The sequence below is a fragment of the Leptosomus discolor genome, chromosome 25, assembly GCF_034619465.1.
Source record: "Leptosomus discolor isolate bLepDis1 chromosome 25, bLepDis1.hap2, whole genome shotgun sequence".
Classification (NCBI taxonomy): Eukaryota; Metazoa; Chordata; class Aves; order Leptosomiformes; family Leptosomidae; genus Leptosomus; species Leptosomus discolor.
The window spans coordinates 6410171-6426258 of record NC_141415.1 but is presented as its reverse complement, the minus strand read 5'-3'; the positions used below and the strand labels follow the sequence as shown (position 1 = coordinate 6426258).

General features: G+C 63.7%; 1 protein-coding gene across 1 annotated transcript in view; it reads left to right on the top strand.

Annotated features, from left to right (window-relative positions):
• The first annotated feature begins 11359 nt into the window (after positions 1-11359).
• Positions 11360-16088, top strand: part of TBKBP1 (TBK1 binding protein 1) — an 8706-nt gene continuing 3977 nt past the window's right edge. The window contains 7 exon segments of the mRNA XM_086478087.1: positions 11360-11581; positions 11658-11780; positions 11862-11966; positions 12477-12528; positions 12531-12629; positions 12733-12893; positions 12988-13037. Of these exon segments, the coding sequence (XP_086334213.1) occupies positions 11360-11581; positions 11658-11780; positions 11862-11966; positions 12477-12528; positions 12531-12629; positions 12733-12893; positions 12988-13037 (812 nt within the window).

Genomic DNA, 16088 nt, shown 5'->3' with positions numbered 1-16088 from the left:
ACCACATTGAAAATCCCGCCGCAGCAACAGCAGCAGCGCTGTTAGCGAAGCTGAGCACTGACTTGCGTAGAAAAACCTGGAAAATCTTCGGGAAGAGGGAACGCCCGATGTCTGTCCGAGTAACGAGCGAGTCTCTTCTTCCGACAGACCAGGACTGGCTTCTCCGGCGCGGCCGGCGCGGAAGGGGAACGGCCGGTTTGGAGGAGAAGGAAACTGGGTTCGACTGTGGTGCTCTTTGTCTGAGGTCTGGCTTTGGCTGCTGGGGGGGGGAGATGGAGCCGGGGTCTCCAGCCGCCTGCTGTCACCTTTGCCGCTGTCGGTGCAGGGGGTCAACGGAGGGGGGTGAAGGATTTTCAGTCTAGGAGTGAGTGTGTGTGAATGAGGCGGTATCCACATTCTCAACTTCGAGTCATTGCAGTTTATCTTTTCCCGAAACAAAAAAAAAAAACCACAAAAAAACACAAAAAAAACCAAACAAAAAAAACCCACAAAAAAAAAGGGTTAGCTGTTGCATTTCATAAACTAACCGAAGTTCAGTCTACTGATGCAGCGTAAGAGATGTAAAAAAGAAAAGAGGAATTAAAAAAGAAAAAAAAAAGGAAAAAAAAAAAAAAGGAAAAAAAAAGAAAAAAAAAAAAAGGAAAGTCGCTCTTTAGGGCTTTTTATTTTAGGGAAACACTGACGAATGTTCAGAGCTCCCGTTCTGAGTGACGCTTTTCATGATCTCGTTTCATCAAAGCGCCTTTCCTTCCTTAATATTGTTCAACTGTGAATGTAGAAATGGGGGAAAAACAAAACAAAACAAAAAAACTCTTGCGTTAGAGGGAATAGAAATAAATTGTCAAACAAGGTTTCAGGCTTAGCAAACACAAACCGAAAAAAAACCTACCGACGTTTAAGTGCTCCGAATTGGCAGTGAGAACGCAAAGGGAAAGATCTCTCCTGACTTGTACTGTAGCAGCCCGAACACCCACAAAAATTGTGCCAAAGAGTTGAAAAACAAAATAAAACTTCAGGTAATATTTTGGATTGCAAAATGAGGATAAATTCAATGTTCAAACAAAATCTGATAAAATGCCATTTGGAAACTGCTTGGCCTTTTGTGCTCTTTATTTGATCAAATTTAATGTGGTTATTGGTCTCTTGCTGCACTTCAAAAACAAAAAAAAAGGAAAAAAAGAAATTTATATAAAATATATATATACTGACTTGAGCTTACACAAGACGGCACTTGTAAAAGGTTATATTTTTCCACTGCAGTTGAAGATTAATAAAATGGTGTCAAACATTCCCCAATACTTCCTTTTTGTATTCTTGGTCTTTCCAGTACAAGGGGAACCCCTTAACGATGATGATGATGATTTTTTTTTCGCTAGAGTAGTGACAGTCTGATGGGCAACTCAGACGTGAATCGGCTGTTGACTGCTTCCCCGCTCCCGCGCCGTCGTCTTTTTCACATGAAGGATCAGAATCTCTCGTTTCCTCTTCAGTGAGACTTTTGCTTTTGAGGAATAGTCCCTTGCTTATCCTAGAGCGTCAGCAATAAAGCCAAGAAAAACCGGAGGAGGTGCAGGGTTTTGAGACTATTTTTCATTTCATTTTTATTAATGCAGCTGTTGATAACTACCAGCATTTGAATCTGCAGTTTAACCATGGGCATTTTTAAAAGCTGCTTGTGGGAGGGAGAGTAGAAAACCTTAGCCAGTATTTTTTTTCTTTTCTTTTTTTTTTTCTTTCTTTTTTTTTTCGTTCTAAAAAGCAGGCAAGGCTCTGCTTTATTCCCCGATTTCCTTTTCCCGGTCTGATCCTGGGATCCATTACAGTGGAGTCCACTTTCGTTGCCCATCTGCACTGCAGCATCCACACTAGCTCTTGTACAGGGTATCAGATATGTGCCTTTCAGTGCTGGGTTCAGATTGCAGTCGAAGTGCCGACTTTGAACCAGTGTACAAAAAAAAATAAATAAATAAAAAAAAGAATAATAAATAAAATAAAATGAAAAAAAAAAAAAAATCCCAGGTGTTGAGAGGAGAGGAGGGAGCTCTGTGAACTGGGAGAGCCAGCCAGCTCCGGAGCACGGAGCGGGGAAGAGGCCTGGGTCACATTTCTAGTAATGCCTTTTCTTTTTATTTTGTTTCTCGAGGTGGGGTGGGATTTCCTAGAAAAAAAAAATATGATAAAAAAAGAAAAAAGCCATTCCTGAAGTTGGGGAGGGGGCGTGGAGGGAAGAAATCTGATCATTCCTCAGTGCTACCTGTTTCTGTCCTGTGTGGCTGTTCAGCTGTAGACAGCAGGAGAATAAAGTACACTGAGACAGTAGTGGAAACAAACCTTGTGTCTGTCCTCTTTGTTTTGGGGCTTTTTGTCGGGGTTTTTTTTTGGGATGGGGGGTTGTTTCACTCCTCCGAAGCCACCGTGGCAGCACAGGCTGTGCCTGAGCACCCCCCTCACCCCTCGGTCCCGCCGCTGCTGGCGAAGGGCCGAACGCCGGATTTTCTGAAGAGCTGGTTTCCCTGCTTGGCAGAGTTCATCCATAGAATAAATCCTTGATTATTTTTCTTTTTAATGATTTCTTTTTTTCTGCCTCCAAGCGCCGTTTCAGCGCCGGCACAACACGCTCGTCTCGGCAGAGCCTCCCTCGGCTGCCAGCCTGGGCCGGGCAGCGCCGCGCGATGGGGACGGGGTGGCGCGGTCGCGCCCTTTCCCTCGGAACTCGTCTGCTTTCGTCTCCAAAAGCGCCCCTTCCTGCGACCCTGAGATTTTACCTCCCAACCAAGTCCCTTTATTAACTTATTTTGTCGCTTTGCCAGCCGTACCTAGCGAAGGAGCCGGCGTTTCGGCGCTCACCTGCCTCCCGGGCGCGCAGACCGCGACACCCCAGCGCCGTCACCTCCCCACCGGTAAGAACCGCTGGAAAGGACCCAATCCCTAACAAATCGGTAGGACCCATTTATTTACCTCCTAACTAATAACCAAAAAAAGCCACTTTATTTTTGTTTTCCTTACTGTTGCTCTGCGTTTTGGGGTGGGTTTCTTTTTTTTTTCGCTGCTTCATTTTCCCAGAGCCTGCCGCGTCTCCTCCTGCCAGCGTCTCTTCCCCCGCCGCGGTGGCTCGGAGAGACTGTGTGGGTGTGCGCTCAATGAGTGACGAGCGCCCGTTTCCTCTTTGGGGGAGCCGGAGGTGACAGCAGTGTGTCATCAGCCATATGTGCCACTCCGGCACCCGGGGATAGCGGGGCCGTACAGAACTATTTCTGGGAGCAGGAGCTCGGTCTCTTTCCCTTCCCCCCGCAACGGTGGGTTTTATTATTTAGCATCTTTCTGGCGACGGGGGGCTCGAGGGGATGTCCCGAGCTCCCCCCCAAACGGCTTCATCCCTACAGGGAGAGGAGAAAACCCGATTTCCCTCCACCCTTTTGGGGGGAAAAAAAAAACCAACCACCAACTTGATTTTCGAGCCTCGGAGGCGATGCGGTGGCCTCGGCGCCGACGCGGTGGCCTCGGCGCCCTCGGTGCCGGAGCTCGCAGCCGCTGTCTGGCACCGCCGGCGCTTGCCGAACGCGGCAGTTCCCCACCCGTGGGGGGGTGGCACAATGGCAGCGCAGGGGGACGGGGGGGGGGGGTCAGCGTAGCTGGTGTCACCGCTCTGAATGAAACTTTCCACCTGAGGGGACCTTAATTTTCCAGCTCTTCTCCCCAGTTGTCGAGGGGCTGCCTGCGAGCGGAGCGGGCGGTTTTGCACCGTGAACTGTGTCGGCTGCTGGGGTGCGCTGGAGGAAACGGCGCTTCCCCGCCATGGGGAGCATCCCCCCTGCCAAACCCGGGCGCCGCGCGGCTACCCCGGCATCGCTCCTGCCCCCTCGCCCGGCGGGGACGCGGGGCTGCCCCGCCACCACCGAAATACCGGCGAGTCCAGCTGGGAGACGCCCGGCCTCCCCGCTGGGTGCGCTGCGTGGGTGCTGAGCCAGGATCAGGGCGATTAGGGAAGGGCCGTGCTTATCAGGGACAGGCTCCGGCGCGGGGACTTACAGGGTTTTACGCTCTCTGGTCACAGGATGCAGCTTTCCTCTCGCTTATAATCCCCTGTATCCTCCTCCACTTGTTGCTCCCAGGGCCGGGACAGGGGATCAGGCAGCAGCAGGGTTGTGCGAGGACTCGCAGCCTTTCACTCGTGTCCTGCCGGGCTGAGCTCGAGCCTACGGTGAGAAATGGGCGCCGAGTTCCACCGCTGCAGCTCGCCGGTGCCGGCTAACGTCCCCCGTTCCCGCACCAAGCGTGCGTAGCTGTTTTAGCGAAGCCACTCCGTGCTCGGAGACGTGGCTCTGGGGAAGCTCAGAGCGTGCTGTGCCGGTCCCCGTTGCTGGATGGCAGCCCCCATCGCTGCGAGCACCGGGCTGGGAGCGTTCCTGCAGCTTTTGCACCGAATGCACGGGGGTGAGGGTGCTCAGACACCCCCGGGGAGCCCGAAGAGGCCTCCAGCCCCCCCCCCCCAGGGATGCCTTGTGCCGGTGGGAGATGAGATCAGTGCCGGCGTTTTGAACGCGCGGGGCTCTTCTTTCAAGCCGGTGCTGATCCGGATCAAGCCGAGCGGGAAATGGTCTGAGGGTTCCCACTCGACGGGGCAGGGCGATGAGGTTCGCTCCGTACGGATGCCCCTGCCCCGCTCTGACCCCTCTGCTGGCGATGGAGCTTCCGCAGCCGTGTCGGCGGCTGCTGGTGGGGACGGAGCTTTGGGTTCCCGCGTTAGACCCCGGCTGCGAGCAGGGACCGACGGACGAAGTCACTGCTCGGCCTCGAGCTGATGGGGGTGGAAGGGAAAAGCTCACGTGGCTGCAGGCTAACGCTGCTGGGGGTCACCGGGGGGGATTTTAAGTGTCCCCTGCCAAAAGGGCGCCAGGCTGATTTTTTCCATTGGTAGTAAACCGAGGAGCCCAGCGCTGCCTCCACCATAAATGCGATAAATAATGTTGCTCGGGCAAGTAAAGCCTTTGATTGAGGGGTCTGACGGGTCCCTCCGTTCCTGCTGAATGCGGTTAATGGGGCCAACAGACGAGCGACGGTCGCTGAGGATGATGAAGGCGACGTTTTGGGGTTCGGCTGGCGTTTCTGTCGCAGCTGGGGCCCTGTGTGAACACGGGGAGTTTGCAGCCTCCGAGCAACACGGGCTGTTCGTGCAGGCTGGGGGTCAGGAGAGGTTGCTCTTCCCCTGCTCCTCTTCCCCGGCTCCCCGCCGTTCCCTGCCGCAGGCGCTGTGGCAGCGCGCCGATGAGCCGAGACCTCGAGCGTGCCCGAAACGCGTTAGAGTTAAATAATTCAGTGACGGATTTAGGATGGGGATCTGGGAGAGAGGCTGGGAAATGCAGGAGGAGGCAGCCCCTGCCTCAGGGTGGGGAAGGGAGCACGAGGGACCGACCTGGGCAGGCAGCGGAGGCTCGTGGAGTGTTGGAGGGGCTGGAGAAACGTGGGTTTGAGCAGGATTTGGAAGCATCTGAGGAGCCAGCGGAGCTCCTGGACAGGGAGGTGGGTGCTGGGGTTTCCTCTGCTGCGAGCAAAGCCGGGAGATGAAAGGTGAAGCTTGATGGGGTGCGTGCATGGAGCCCTGCCTGCATCCCTGCCTGCATCCCTGCCCGCTGGTGCCTTTGGCTTCAGGCTCGACTGCCCGGAGCAGAGCAACGAACTTGCCGTCTCTCTGCCCGGTGAGTTTGCACACAGACACTGCTGGGAAGTAGGGATTTTACCTGGTTTTGCAGTAATTGCTGTGAAAGGTGGCTGTAAACGCGGCTTTAGGGCCGTCCCTGTCACTCTGGGCATTGCATCTCTCCACACACCGCACCCCAAATGTCTGGGGGTGCTGCAAGCCCGCCCTTGCTGTTGCAGGATCTTCCCTCGGCACCCGAGAGAGCAACGAGGGTGGGCCAGGGGCCTTCCCTGGTGCTGCTCTTGGCTTAAAACTTTGCAGAAGCTGTTGGAAGGAGGAGAAAAGGTCGTAAGGGTGGGACACCCTGCGCTCCCCTCGCCTCCGGCTGCCCCAGGGCGAGGGGTCTGCTGCAGGGGAAGAGCTGCAGCCTCGGGAAGAGCAGAGCATCCCGTGGGGTGGCCGGGCTTGATCCAGCTCTGCCCGTAGCCGTGGTCCCAGACGGTGCGTTGGCTGGAGGGGAGCCATGGGGACCCCAAATCCCCAGGCCTGGCTATACACGAGTGACGATCGCAGGAGCTTGGGTCGCTCCTCCTGCTTCCAAAGTCTCCCTCTGCCTTCCTCCTCTCCGCCACCGACCCTGCGACAGCTCCCGGGGTGGCTGCGAGGGCTTGTCCTCAACGCACGGTGAACTTCCGTGCCCCGTCCCCTGCGTGCAGCCCCTCGGCGGGGTGTTGGGCCGTGTCCCCCCCCCCCGCCCAGGCTGCGCATCCCCGGCCCGACGCCTGCCTCCATCCCGCGGCCGAAGCCGTGCTGTTTCCCTTGCGTCAAAATTAACTTCCGAACCTGATGGAAAAACCTTAATTTGCACTTCAAAGCGCTTTGCAGCAAACTGCCAGCGTGAGCAAAGCCGGAGCTGGCACTCGGGATTTTTCCGGGGCCCTGTTTGCGGCAGAGCTCGGCCCCGCAGCTCCTGCCTGCCCCTGCCTGCACCCCTGGGGTTCCCCCGGGGTCAGCGGTGCTCTCCTGCCTTTCAGCCCAGCCCTGCCACCCCCAACCCCCCCCCAGACCTGTTTTTCTTCTCTAGACCAGGCACCAAAGGCAACGAGCCGATTCCCCGGCAGAAATTCAGGTGGAAATGGCCACGCTTTGCTCACCGAAGCCTCAGAGCAGCCCGGTGCCCGCCTGGCATCGGTCTCCCCAAAACCTCCTGGGCCTCACGTTGCGTTTTCGGCTCAGAAACCCCCCGGTGCGGCATCGGGCTCCTGCTCCAGCTGCGGGAATCACCCGGCATCTCGGCATCCGACGAGCGGTACCCGCCAATGCCAACCCGGGGCGGGCGGGGGTCCGGCCGTGCCGACGACGGCCTCGCTCCCGCGGCGATGCTCCGCGCGCTGAATCACCGCCGCGCTCTCCTGCCGCAGCCCGGGCTCCATCCGAGTGATGATACAGCTGCTCTAAACGTAGTGCCAGGAAAGGGGGGTCTAGGACGGGGGGGCGGGGGGCCCCTGGGAGCTCCTCAGCCAGAGGCTTCGCTCCCTTCGGGTCTCCGAGGTGGGGGACAGGGGTTGGGTGAAGCCAAGCGCCGCCTTCGCCTGGTTTTGCGCCGACACCTTTTTCCCCCAGCTCAGCACGAGGCGTCGCGGGATGGAGGCAGATGGCCGGGATGCGGGATTGCACCGCGCCGACGTCTCCCAGTTTGCCTCCGCTGCTGGTCCCCGGGGCAGGAGCGAAGCCCCCCCCACCCCACCCCGATCGCCATCCTTGGGGCTTTGCTTCCCTTCCCTGGGTCCTTCGGTGGGCTGGGACGAGGCCTCGGCGGGGATGCTCGTGGCGTCGGGGTCCTCCAGCGCCGTGGGTTTGTCCATCCAGGCCTTGGGGGCTGCGGGTGCCAGGCTGGCAGCAAGCCCCCCCACACACACACACCTCGGGGGGCTGCAGGGCTCTGTCCCCCCCCAGAGCACGGCCCTCGCCGGCAGAGCCCCCGGCAGCAGCAGCGCCGGCGAAAGGAGAGCAGCTATTAATAACCCTGCGCAGCAAAGGGGAAAAAAAATGTAATTCCATAATGGAAGCGGCTCCGAGAGAACAATTCAGGGAATAAAATGTTCTCGGGGCCCGGGGGGGGGTGGAGGGGAGGCGAGCCCAGCCCCCACGGCGTGTGGCTGGGGACTGCTCTGCCATCACCCCCCGGGAAGGCAGAAACCCCCCAGCCCCGGGGTCAGCCCCGTTTCGGGGGGGGGGGGGGGGGGGGGTGTCCCCGGCCGCAGGAGGGGGTTTGGGGTCTGGTGCGTGTGTCCCCCCCGCCACACCCGGGGTAGGGCAGGGGGTGGCGGCTCCGGGGGGAGCTGCAGGAGGGGGAGACGGGGCAGCGTGTCCGTGTGTGTCCCCCGGAGCATCCCGGGGACCCGCCGTACCCCCGGGAAGGGGAGGGGGGGATGTGGGGATGTGGGGGGGGGGGGGGGGTGGGCAGCCCCGGGGGCGGCACCGGTGCGTGGCAGGGGGGGGAGGGGCTGGCGGTCGCCCGGTGCCCACGTGGTTTCGCGGTGTCTCCGGAGCGGAAGAAACGGCGATCGGGGCCGGGGCTGCGGCGGGGACCGGGACCGAGAGCGGGACCCACCGGGGCGGGGAAGCAGCCGCATCCCGGCGGGCGCCGCCGCCGCCGCCGCCGCAGCAGCATCGCTCCGCATCGCATCGCCGGTGAGTGCGGGGCCTGGACCGGGGCCGGGGCCGGGGGTGGGAGTTGGGGGGGGGGGGGGAGAACCGGGCTGCCCCCGCCCTACCCGGGCCTGCCTCCTCCGGCCCCATCGCGGCCCCTGTCCCATCTCCCCCCGCCGCCCTCCCCCGCGGCTCCATCCCCATCCCGGGCTCCATCCCCATCGCTATCTCCATCCCCATCCCGGGCTCCATCCCTACCCCCATCCCTATCCCCATCCCCGGCTCCATCCCGGTCCCCTCCCGCGTCTCCGACCCCCCTCCCCGTCCCCTGCCCGGTGACACCCCCCCCCCCCCCCGGGGCGGTGCGACACCGGTTCTGGACGCAGGAGGGGCGGGTGGTACCAGGCCGGGGGCGCTCGGGGTGGGTTTACCGGAGGTGCCGGAGCCGCCGCAGGCCGGGCCTGTCCGTGCCCCCACCCCCCCCCCACCCCTCCCGCCCCCTCCCCGCCCCGCCCGCCGGTGCCCGCGCCCCCCGCCCGGGCTCACCCGCCTGTCCGGGCCCCGCTCCGGGGGTCGGGGGGCACGTTCGCTCCCGACCCCCTTTCCACGCCGGTTTCCACGGCGGCTTTGCAGCCCGTCTGCTGTCGCTCGGGGCCCTGGTGGCGGCATCGCACCCCCAGCCCCCTCCCCACAGCCCCCCCCCCCTCCGGCAGTGGGGGAGCACCCAGCAATGAGGAGGGGGCTCGTCCCGCCCGCAGCCCCCCCGGGGCAGGGGGTGCGTGGCTGGGGACGGCCACCCTGGGCTGCGCTGGAGCTGGGTCCCACCGAGCGCATCCTCCCAGACCCCCCCAAAGCGGGGCTGTGTTGGGGGGGGCGAGGAGGGGGGGGTGAACTCTGCGTCCAGCCTCCCCCCCAAATGCTGGCTGCTGGCACCCCGGTGGCACCCGCTGCCCGGCACAGCCTGTTCCCATCCCCGCTGGCACACCGGGGCGGTGAGCTGCCGCTTACCGGCCGAGCCCTCCCGCAGCGTCCCGGTGCTGGGGAGCTGCAGCCTCATTTTTGCTCTTTTTAAAGGCATTTGTAGGCCTCGAGGAGGGGCCAGTGGCTGGGAACGCGGAGGGGAGCGAGCGTAGCTGGTGCGGTGCCGTGGGGGACCTCCGCCGTTGCCCCTGGAGCCTAATGACAGCGCTGCCGTCTCCCGCTGACCCTCTCGTGGCTGATCTCCCGAGCGCCTGCCCGCCGCGGCTCCCTGCCCACGTCTGAGACACGCGTGCCTGCGCCGCAGCCCTGCCCAGCCCGCACCGCCTCGCCCCGCGCCCGGGGCCCGCTGCAAGGCAGGTGTCATGGTATGGTACAGATGGGGAAACTGAGGCACGGTACTTTGGGGAGCGACAGAGCCAGGCCAGGGGACTCTGGGCCAGGTCGCGGGTGCAGAGCTGCTGCTGAGCCCCGTGTGTCTGAGAGGCAGAGGGTCCCGTCCCTGGTTGGCATCAAAAGCTGCCCATCTGCCTGTGTGGTGCCCCCAGGTCACCCAGGCAGGGCCTGGGCATGGGTCTGGGCACCCACCAGCCCTACAAGCCAGGACTCCTGGGGTCTTACTTTGAGGGGGTCACCGGGGACTTGGGGAGTCTCGTCTTGGCTTACAGAGGTGCCTCAGTTTCCCCAGGGGGGATGATGATGATGACGGTGCCCTCCCTGCTGAGCAGAGGTGAGTCCCCTCCATGACCACGATTTAAGACCGTCACAGGGTGGGGAACAGAGCAGGGGGCGCGGTGCTGGGGGTTTTGTCCCTGTTCTGTGCTCCTCATCCCACCGGTGGCTGTGAAACGTGCGGCTGAAGCAGCCCCCGACCATCCGACCCCGGCCGAGCTGGAGCTGCAGGAGCAGCTGGAAGTGGGGGGGCCCTGCCCACCCAGGGCAGAGAGGGTCTGGGGGGGTACCAGCGCTGGCCCCAGGCTCTGGCAGCAGATTTGGGGGGGGCTGGGCTGTCACCCTGCAGAAATCACCTCCCTCTCCCGGCTTCGCGCTATGAATTATTTGTGCGGCAGCAGCTCCCAGATGGCTGCCTGAGCCGGCGAGGCTGCGTGCGGCCGGTGGCCACCCCGGGGGTCCCCGCTTTGGGACGTGGGGACAGTGCCAGAGCACCCCGTGTGGGTGCCGGCGCTCAGCACCCCAAGTCGCTGCCTCCTCGCCGGCGCGAGGCGCGTTGTCCCCACCGGGCTGGGCCAAACGGCCCGACGGCCACCGCAGGGCCACCGGTGGCAGCGGCTTATTGGGAGGCTCGACTGCTCCAAATCCTCGAGCGGGAACACACCCTGCGGTGCTGGGCGGTGTGGCAGAGCGGGTCGGGCAGGATCGGGCCCCCCGCTGGTGCCAGCTCGGGGCTGTGCCGTGAGGCAGGTGGCTCCCGGGGGGGGGGGGCGAGCGGCAGCACCGGTATATAGGGCACGGCGCGGGCTGCGTGCCGCCGCGGGAGCGTGGGAGGGTGGGAAGCGGCTCCCGTGCGGCGTGGGGCGGGAGGCAACGGCACCGGCCTCTATTTCTGGCGCTTGCTCCCAGGGGGACGTGGGGAAAGTCACCGTGTCCCCCCCCCAGGGCTGCTCTGCCGGGGATGCTCGTTGCCACCCCGGGTCCTGCCCTCCTCCCGGGGGGCGATGGGCCCTGCTGTGGGGGCTGCCGGGACCCCCATTCCCTCTGCTTCCCCTGGCGGGGGCAGAAGCCGGTGTCACCCCACCACCCCGGGGGACGCTGCAGGGTTGGAGCCGCTGCCCGTGGTGGCTCCCGGGACCATCCTTCCTCCGTCGCCCTTCGCCTTTGGGACACGCCGAGCTCCTGCAGACCCCGCGCCGGGCTTTGGGGAGGGGGCTGATCCACGGCTTCCTCTGCCCCAGGCCAGATCCTGCTCTGGGGGGGGGCTTTGGGAATAGGGCTGATCCACGGCTCCCTCTACCCCAGGCCAGATCCTGCTCTGGGGAAGCTTTGGGCTGCCGCTGGCTGGGTTCATCCCTGCCACAGGGTCACCAGTGCCTCTCTGTCTGTCCGTCCGTCCGTCCGTCCCCCAGGCAGGACATGGACTCCATGTTCGAGGACGACATCAGCATCCTGACGCAGGAGGCGCTGGGGCCAGACGAGGACTGGCTCGACAGCCCCAACACCGACCTCTCGGGTGAGATGTGCTCGGCCTCCCACTTCGCCCTCATCACCGCCTACGACGACATCAAGAACCGGCTGACGGGGCTGGAGAGGGAGAACTCCACGCTCAAGCGCCGGCTCAAGATGTACGAGGTCAAGGTGAGGGACCGGGGGTGGGTGGGTGGGAGGCACGGGGCCGGGGGTCCCCGCTGATGCCTCTGCCCGCCGGCCGCAGTACCCGCTGATCGGCGAGTTCGGGGAGGAGCACATCTTCTCCCTCTACGAGGCCAAGGAGACGTCGCTGCTCAAGAGCGAGAAGGCGTCGCTGCAACAGCAGCTCAACCAGTTCCAGCACGAGGTGAGTGGGGCCGGTGGGGCTGGGGGACGGGGGGGGGTCCCCGAGCTGCCCACCCACCCACCCCCCACACCTCCTTGGCAGCTCCAGAAGAGCAAAGAGCGGGAGGAGCAGCTGGAGGAGATGATCCAGGCCTACGAGAAGCTGTGCGTGGAGAAGGCTGACCTGGAGACGGAGCTGGGAGAGATGGTGGGCGCTGCTGGCGGGGGGACAGCAGCTGGGCAAGTGGCTTCTCTCTCCCGTGGGGCCACTGGTGCCGCTGCCGGGACTCGGTGGGGGTGCAGGGCTGGGGGGCTGCTCGGTACGACCACGTTGGGGGCTGTAGTGACGCACACGGCTCGGCTTTATCCCTGTCTCTTCCCGCCTCGCCGAGGGATGCTCCTGCCTCCGGCGTGGTGCATGTCCCCCATCCCGACACCCTGTGCTCGGGATCAGCCAGACACCCCCAGCTTCCACTTGCCCCATCCAGCGCGACGCTGTGCCACCCCAGGGTGGGCCACCCCTGCTGTGCCACCCTCTTCTGGGTATGGCCACGTGCTGGGGACAGATCCCCCCCATCACCCCTCCATGATGGCCACCAGCTCCACGGGGACCCCAAGCGCCGCGTCTGCCGGGGAAAGGGGGGGCGGGGAGCAGGATGACCCCCAAGGACGGGGTGCGGCGCTGGTGGGGCTCAACCCTCTCCCCCTCCCCGGGCAGCGGGCGCTGGTGGAGACGCACCTGAGCCGAATCCGGAGCTTGGAGCAGCAGCTGCGCAGCGCGACGGCGGCACCTTCCCGGGGCTGGGCACCCCGCTGCCCGGCCAGGAGGTGCCTTTCCTCGCCCTGCACCCCAACCCCAGCCTGACCCACGGTAAGACACCCCACCACCACCCTGTGGGACATCCCCCCTGGCATCCCCCCCAAGGACTGCGTGCTGGGGGGGGGGGGGGGGCTGAGCCGTGCCCTGCCCGCAGTGCTGGAGCGTGCCGGGGGCTGGCAGAGCCGGGGGCTGGAGGCTGAGCTGGAGGCGGCGCGGCAGGAGACCCAGCGCGCCCAGCACCGCGAGGAGCATCTCAAGGCCGAGTGCGAGCGGCTGCAGGCGGAGCTGAAGCACCTGCAGGACACCCGGGAGCAGGTACGGGGCAGGGGTCCGGCTGCGTGGGACCCCCACCCCCCCCATCCCCGGTGGATGGGAGTCTGGGTGCTGACGGGATGTCCGCTCTCCCCAGGACCAGTCGGAGCGGGACATGGCCTGGGTGAAGAAGGTGGGCGACGACCAGTAAGTGCCGGGGGTGGACTGGGAGGAGGGCTGGGCTTCAGTGTCAGGGGGGGTCCCCACCCTGAGGGGAGTCCCTACCCTGGCAGGGAGGGATGGGGGCACGTGGGACGCTGCTGGGGCACCACTGGGCTTCACATCCAGGGTGTCCCGGGCGGGTGGGACAGGACCTCCTTTTTGGGCAGGGTCCCTGGGGGCTTCTCCGCATGGAAGCGCTGCGGGCAGGTGGGATCCTGCCCCCCAAAAGCACCCTGCTGAGCCCCCGGGGAGTTTGGAGTTGAACTGGACTCCAAGCACGGGGTGGCCACAGTCCGGTGTCCGGCACTGGACAGACTGGGCGGTGACGGCTCGACGAGTGTGCCGCTGCCTCCAGAGGGCACTGACGGCTTGTGGCTGCCGTGCGGCACCGCACAGCACCAAACTGTGCCATGCCGCCGTGCCAGGCGGCGGGACACCAGCCTGGCTGCCCCGGGCAGCACCAGGAGCACGTCCAGGCTGCTCGGCACCGCTGGCTGCCCTTTATCCCAGCTCTGCGCCAAACCCCTGCCGGAGGATTTCTTTTGGCAATTGGGGAACGGGGTGCGGAGTCATCGCGGTGTCGGTGCCGGGAATCCCTTCTCCAGCCCTTGTGCCTCTTCCTGGCCTCCCCCCCTCGCCGCAGCCGTGAGCTCCCGGGGGTTCCATCAGGGCACCCCCAGGCACCGCGCGGCGCTGGGACAGGGATGGAGCCCCCCGGATTTGGGGATTTGGCACCCACAGCTGCACCCCACAACTCTTCCCCAGCGCCGAGCGTGGCATCGGGGTGTGCGGAGCAGCTCCGCACCGGTGCTGAGCCTTTCCCTAAAAACAACCCCTCCGTGACCTGTTTAATTAGGCACCAGCCTCGTTACCCCGCCGGCCTCGCCGGTTCGGCCTCGCGCGTGCGGCGCTGCCGGGATGCGGCGGCGGGACTTCGCACCCCTGTGTCACCGTGTGCGTGTTTGTGTGTGTGTCCCCCCCCTGCCCCAGACCGTGATGCCGGGCAGGACACGCCGGGTTGGCATCGCGGCTCCTGCGGGCACGTCGGGCTGCGCCGTGCCGGGGCCGGCAGCCCGTGCCGAGCTGTGGACAGATAAAAGGTGACGCGTGGGAAACCGCCTGGCACGGGGGGCCGGGAAGGTGCTGGGGTGTTGGGGGCTTGGAGGGGGGGGATGTTCCCCCCTTCTTTTTTCCCGAGGTGTTGGATGCTGTCGCCGTTTCTTGTCTTCCCGGCGTAAATCAGCGCACGGGGCTCGGGGGGGGGGGGGGGGGGGGTGTTGGCCGTATCCGTGCCGGCATCCTTGGGGGCTGCGGCCCCACCTCTGCACCGCGCATCCCGGGGGGGTTCCTGGATAACCCCCCCCCACGCTGCCTCCCCTTAATTCACTTGATTTCTCACAAAGCTCAGCCCCGCCGTGGCCGGGAGAGCCGAGCACACTCGCCCGTGCTATCCGTCCCACGGTGGGTCCCCCCCTGTCCCCATCCCCCTGCCCACAATACCCAGCCCCCACCGGGAAATAAAACTCCGAATGTAGAGACAAGATCATTTCCCAAACCCACCTCGTTTTTAAGCCAAACTTCCCCAGGTCAGGATGGGGAAACTGAGGCACGACTGGCTCTGCACCCCTCATCCTCCCCAGGCCTGGGGGCGCCTTTCCCCCCCACCCCTGGGCACAGCCTTTCCCTGCCCGGTCATTTCTTGTAAATATGGCTCTTTTTTGTAACCCGCCTCTCTCCACCACTCTTTTTTTGGTGTGAAAGGTGCCTTATCGGCGCTTTCCATCTCCGGGTGACTTTTCTGGCTGGCTTTTACCGAATCAGTCAGCACGCCGCCGCGGCACAAGCAGGGTGGGGGTCCCTCGGGCCCCCTCTTTTTGTGTCTGTGTGTTTCTTTTCTTGGTTTTGTCCCTTTTTTTTTTGGTCTTTTCCGAGGTCTCGGCTGTTCCACTTGTGCTTCTTGGGAGGGGGCTGGGGAAAAGCCAGGAACCAAGTCCCAGGAGGGGGGGGAGCAGAGTGGGGGGTGCCTGGGGTTGGGGGATGCTGGAAAGGTGCAGGGCCAGGGGGTGCTTTGCAGGATCCGTCCCCAGGTTATCACCGCCGCCATCCAGGGGTGACGCAGTGCGAAAAGCCGGGGGATTTTGTGCAGGGGGTCAGAGCACCCCCCCTTGCTTCCCCACCAGCCCCGTACCCCCTCGCTGCCCTTCTGCTTGCCGCCGTTTTGGTGGGATTTTTGTGGCTTTTAATCAATCTTACACCCACGGGTGCCCGTGCCGGGGCTGCCGCCGTGCTCACCGCCTCCTTTGCCAACGAGGCTGCGCTGGGACACCCCCGTCCCTTGCTCCCCTCCCCAGCTACCCTCACCCCAACCCTGCGGCAAAGAGGGGTGCCGAGTGGTTGCTGGGGTCGTGCCAGGGCCCCCCTCAACCCACGTTCCCCCCCCCCCCAGCCCGCCGGCGATGGCGGCTACACCTGCGGTTCCTGCTTTTATTTCAGCCTTCGCCACCTTCTTGTTTACCAGGTGTGACTCGCTCGAGGTCACCCCTTCCTGTCCCCCAACCCGGAGAGAGGAGGGGGGGGGTCTGCACCCTGGCTGGTCACCCACTCACCAAGCGGGTTCACTTTACCCCCCCCCCCCAAGGGTGGGGACCCCATCCCAATCCCGGCGCTTGCGGAGGTGCCATCGTGTGTGTTTCCCCACCCAGCTCGGCTTCTTGGGGACCACACGGTGCTGGGGGGGGGGCCCCCCAGCCCTGCGGTGGGGCGGGAGGGATGCGGGGTGGTTGGCATCTCGCTGGGTACCACCTTGGGGGCGATGGGTGTTTTTTATTGGGGGGGGGGGGGAGCGGCATGGCCTCGCCAGCAGCCCTTGGGCTGCTGGCGAGGCCATGCCGCTGCCCCCCCCCCCCCCCCAGGGTGGGGGGACAAGAAGGGGACACGATGTCAATCGTCCTGCCAAGGAGCGGCGATGCTCCGCGCGGTGCTTTCGGCGGGCGTGGGCGGCCAAGTTTTCGGCGGCTGTTTTGTTCTCACGGCTTA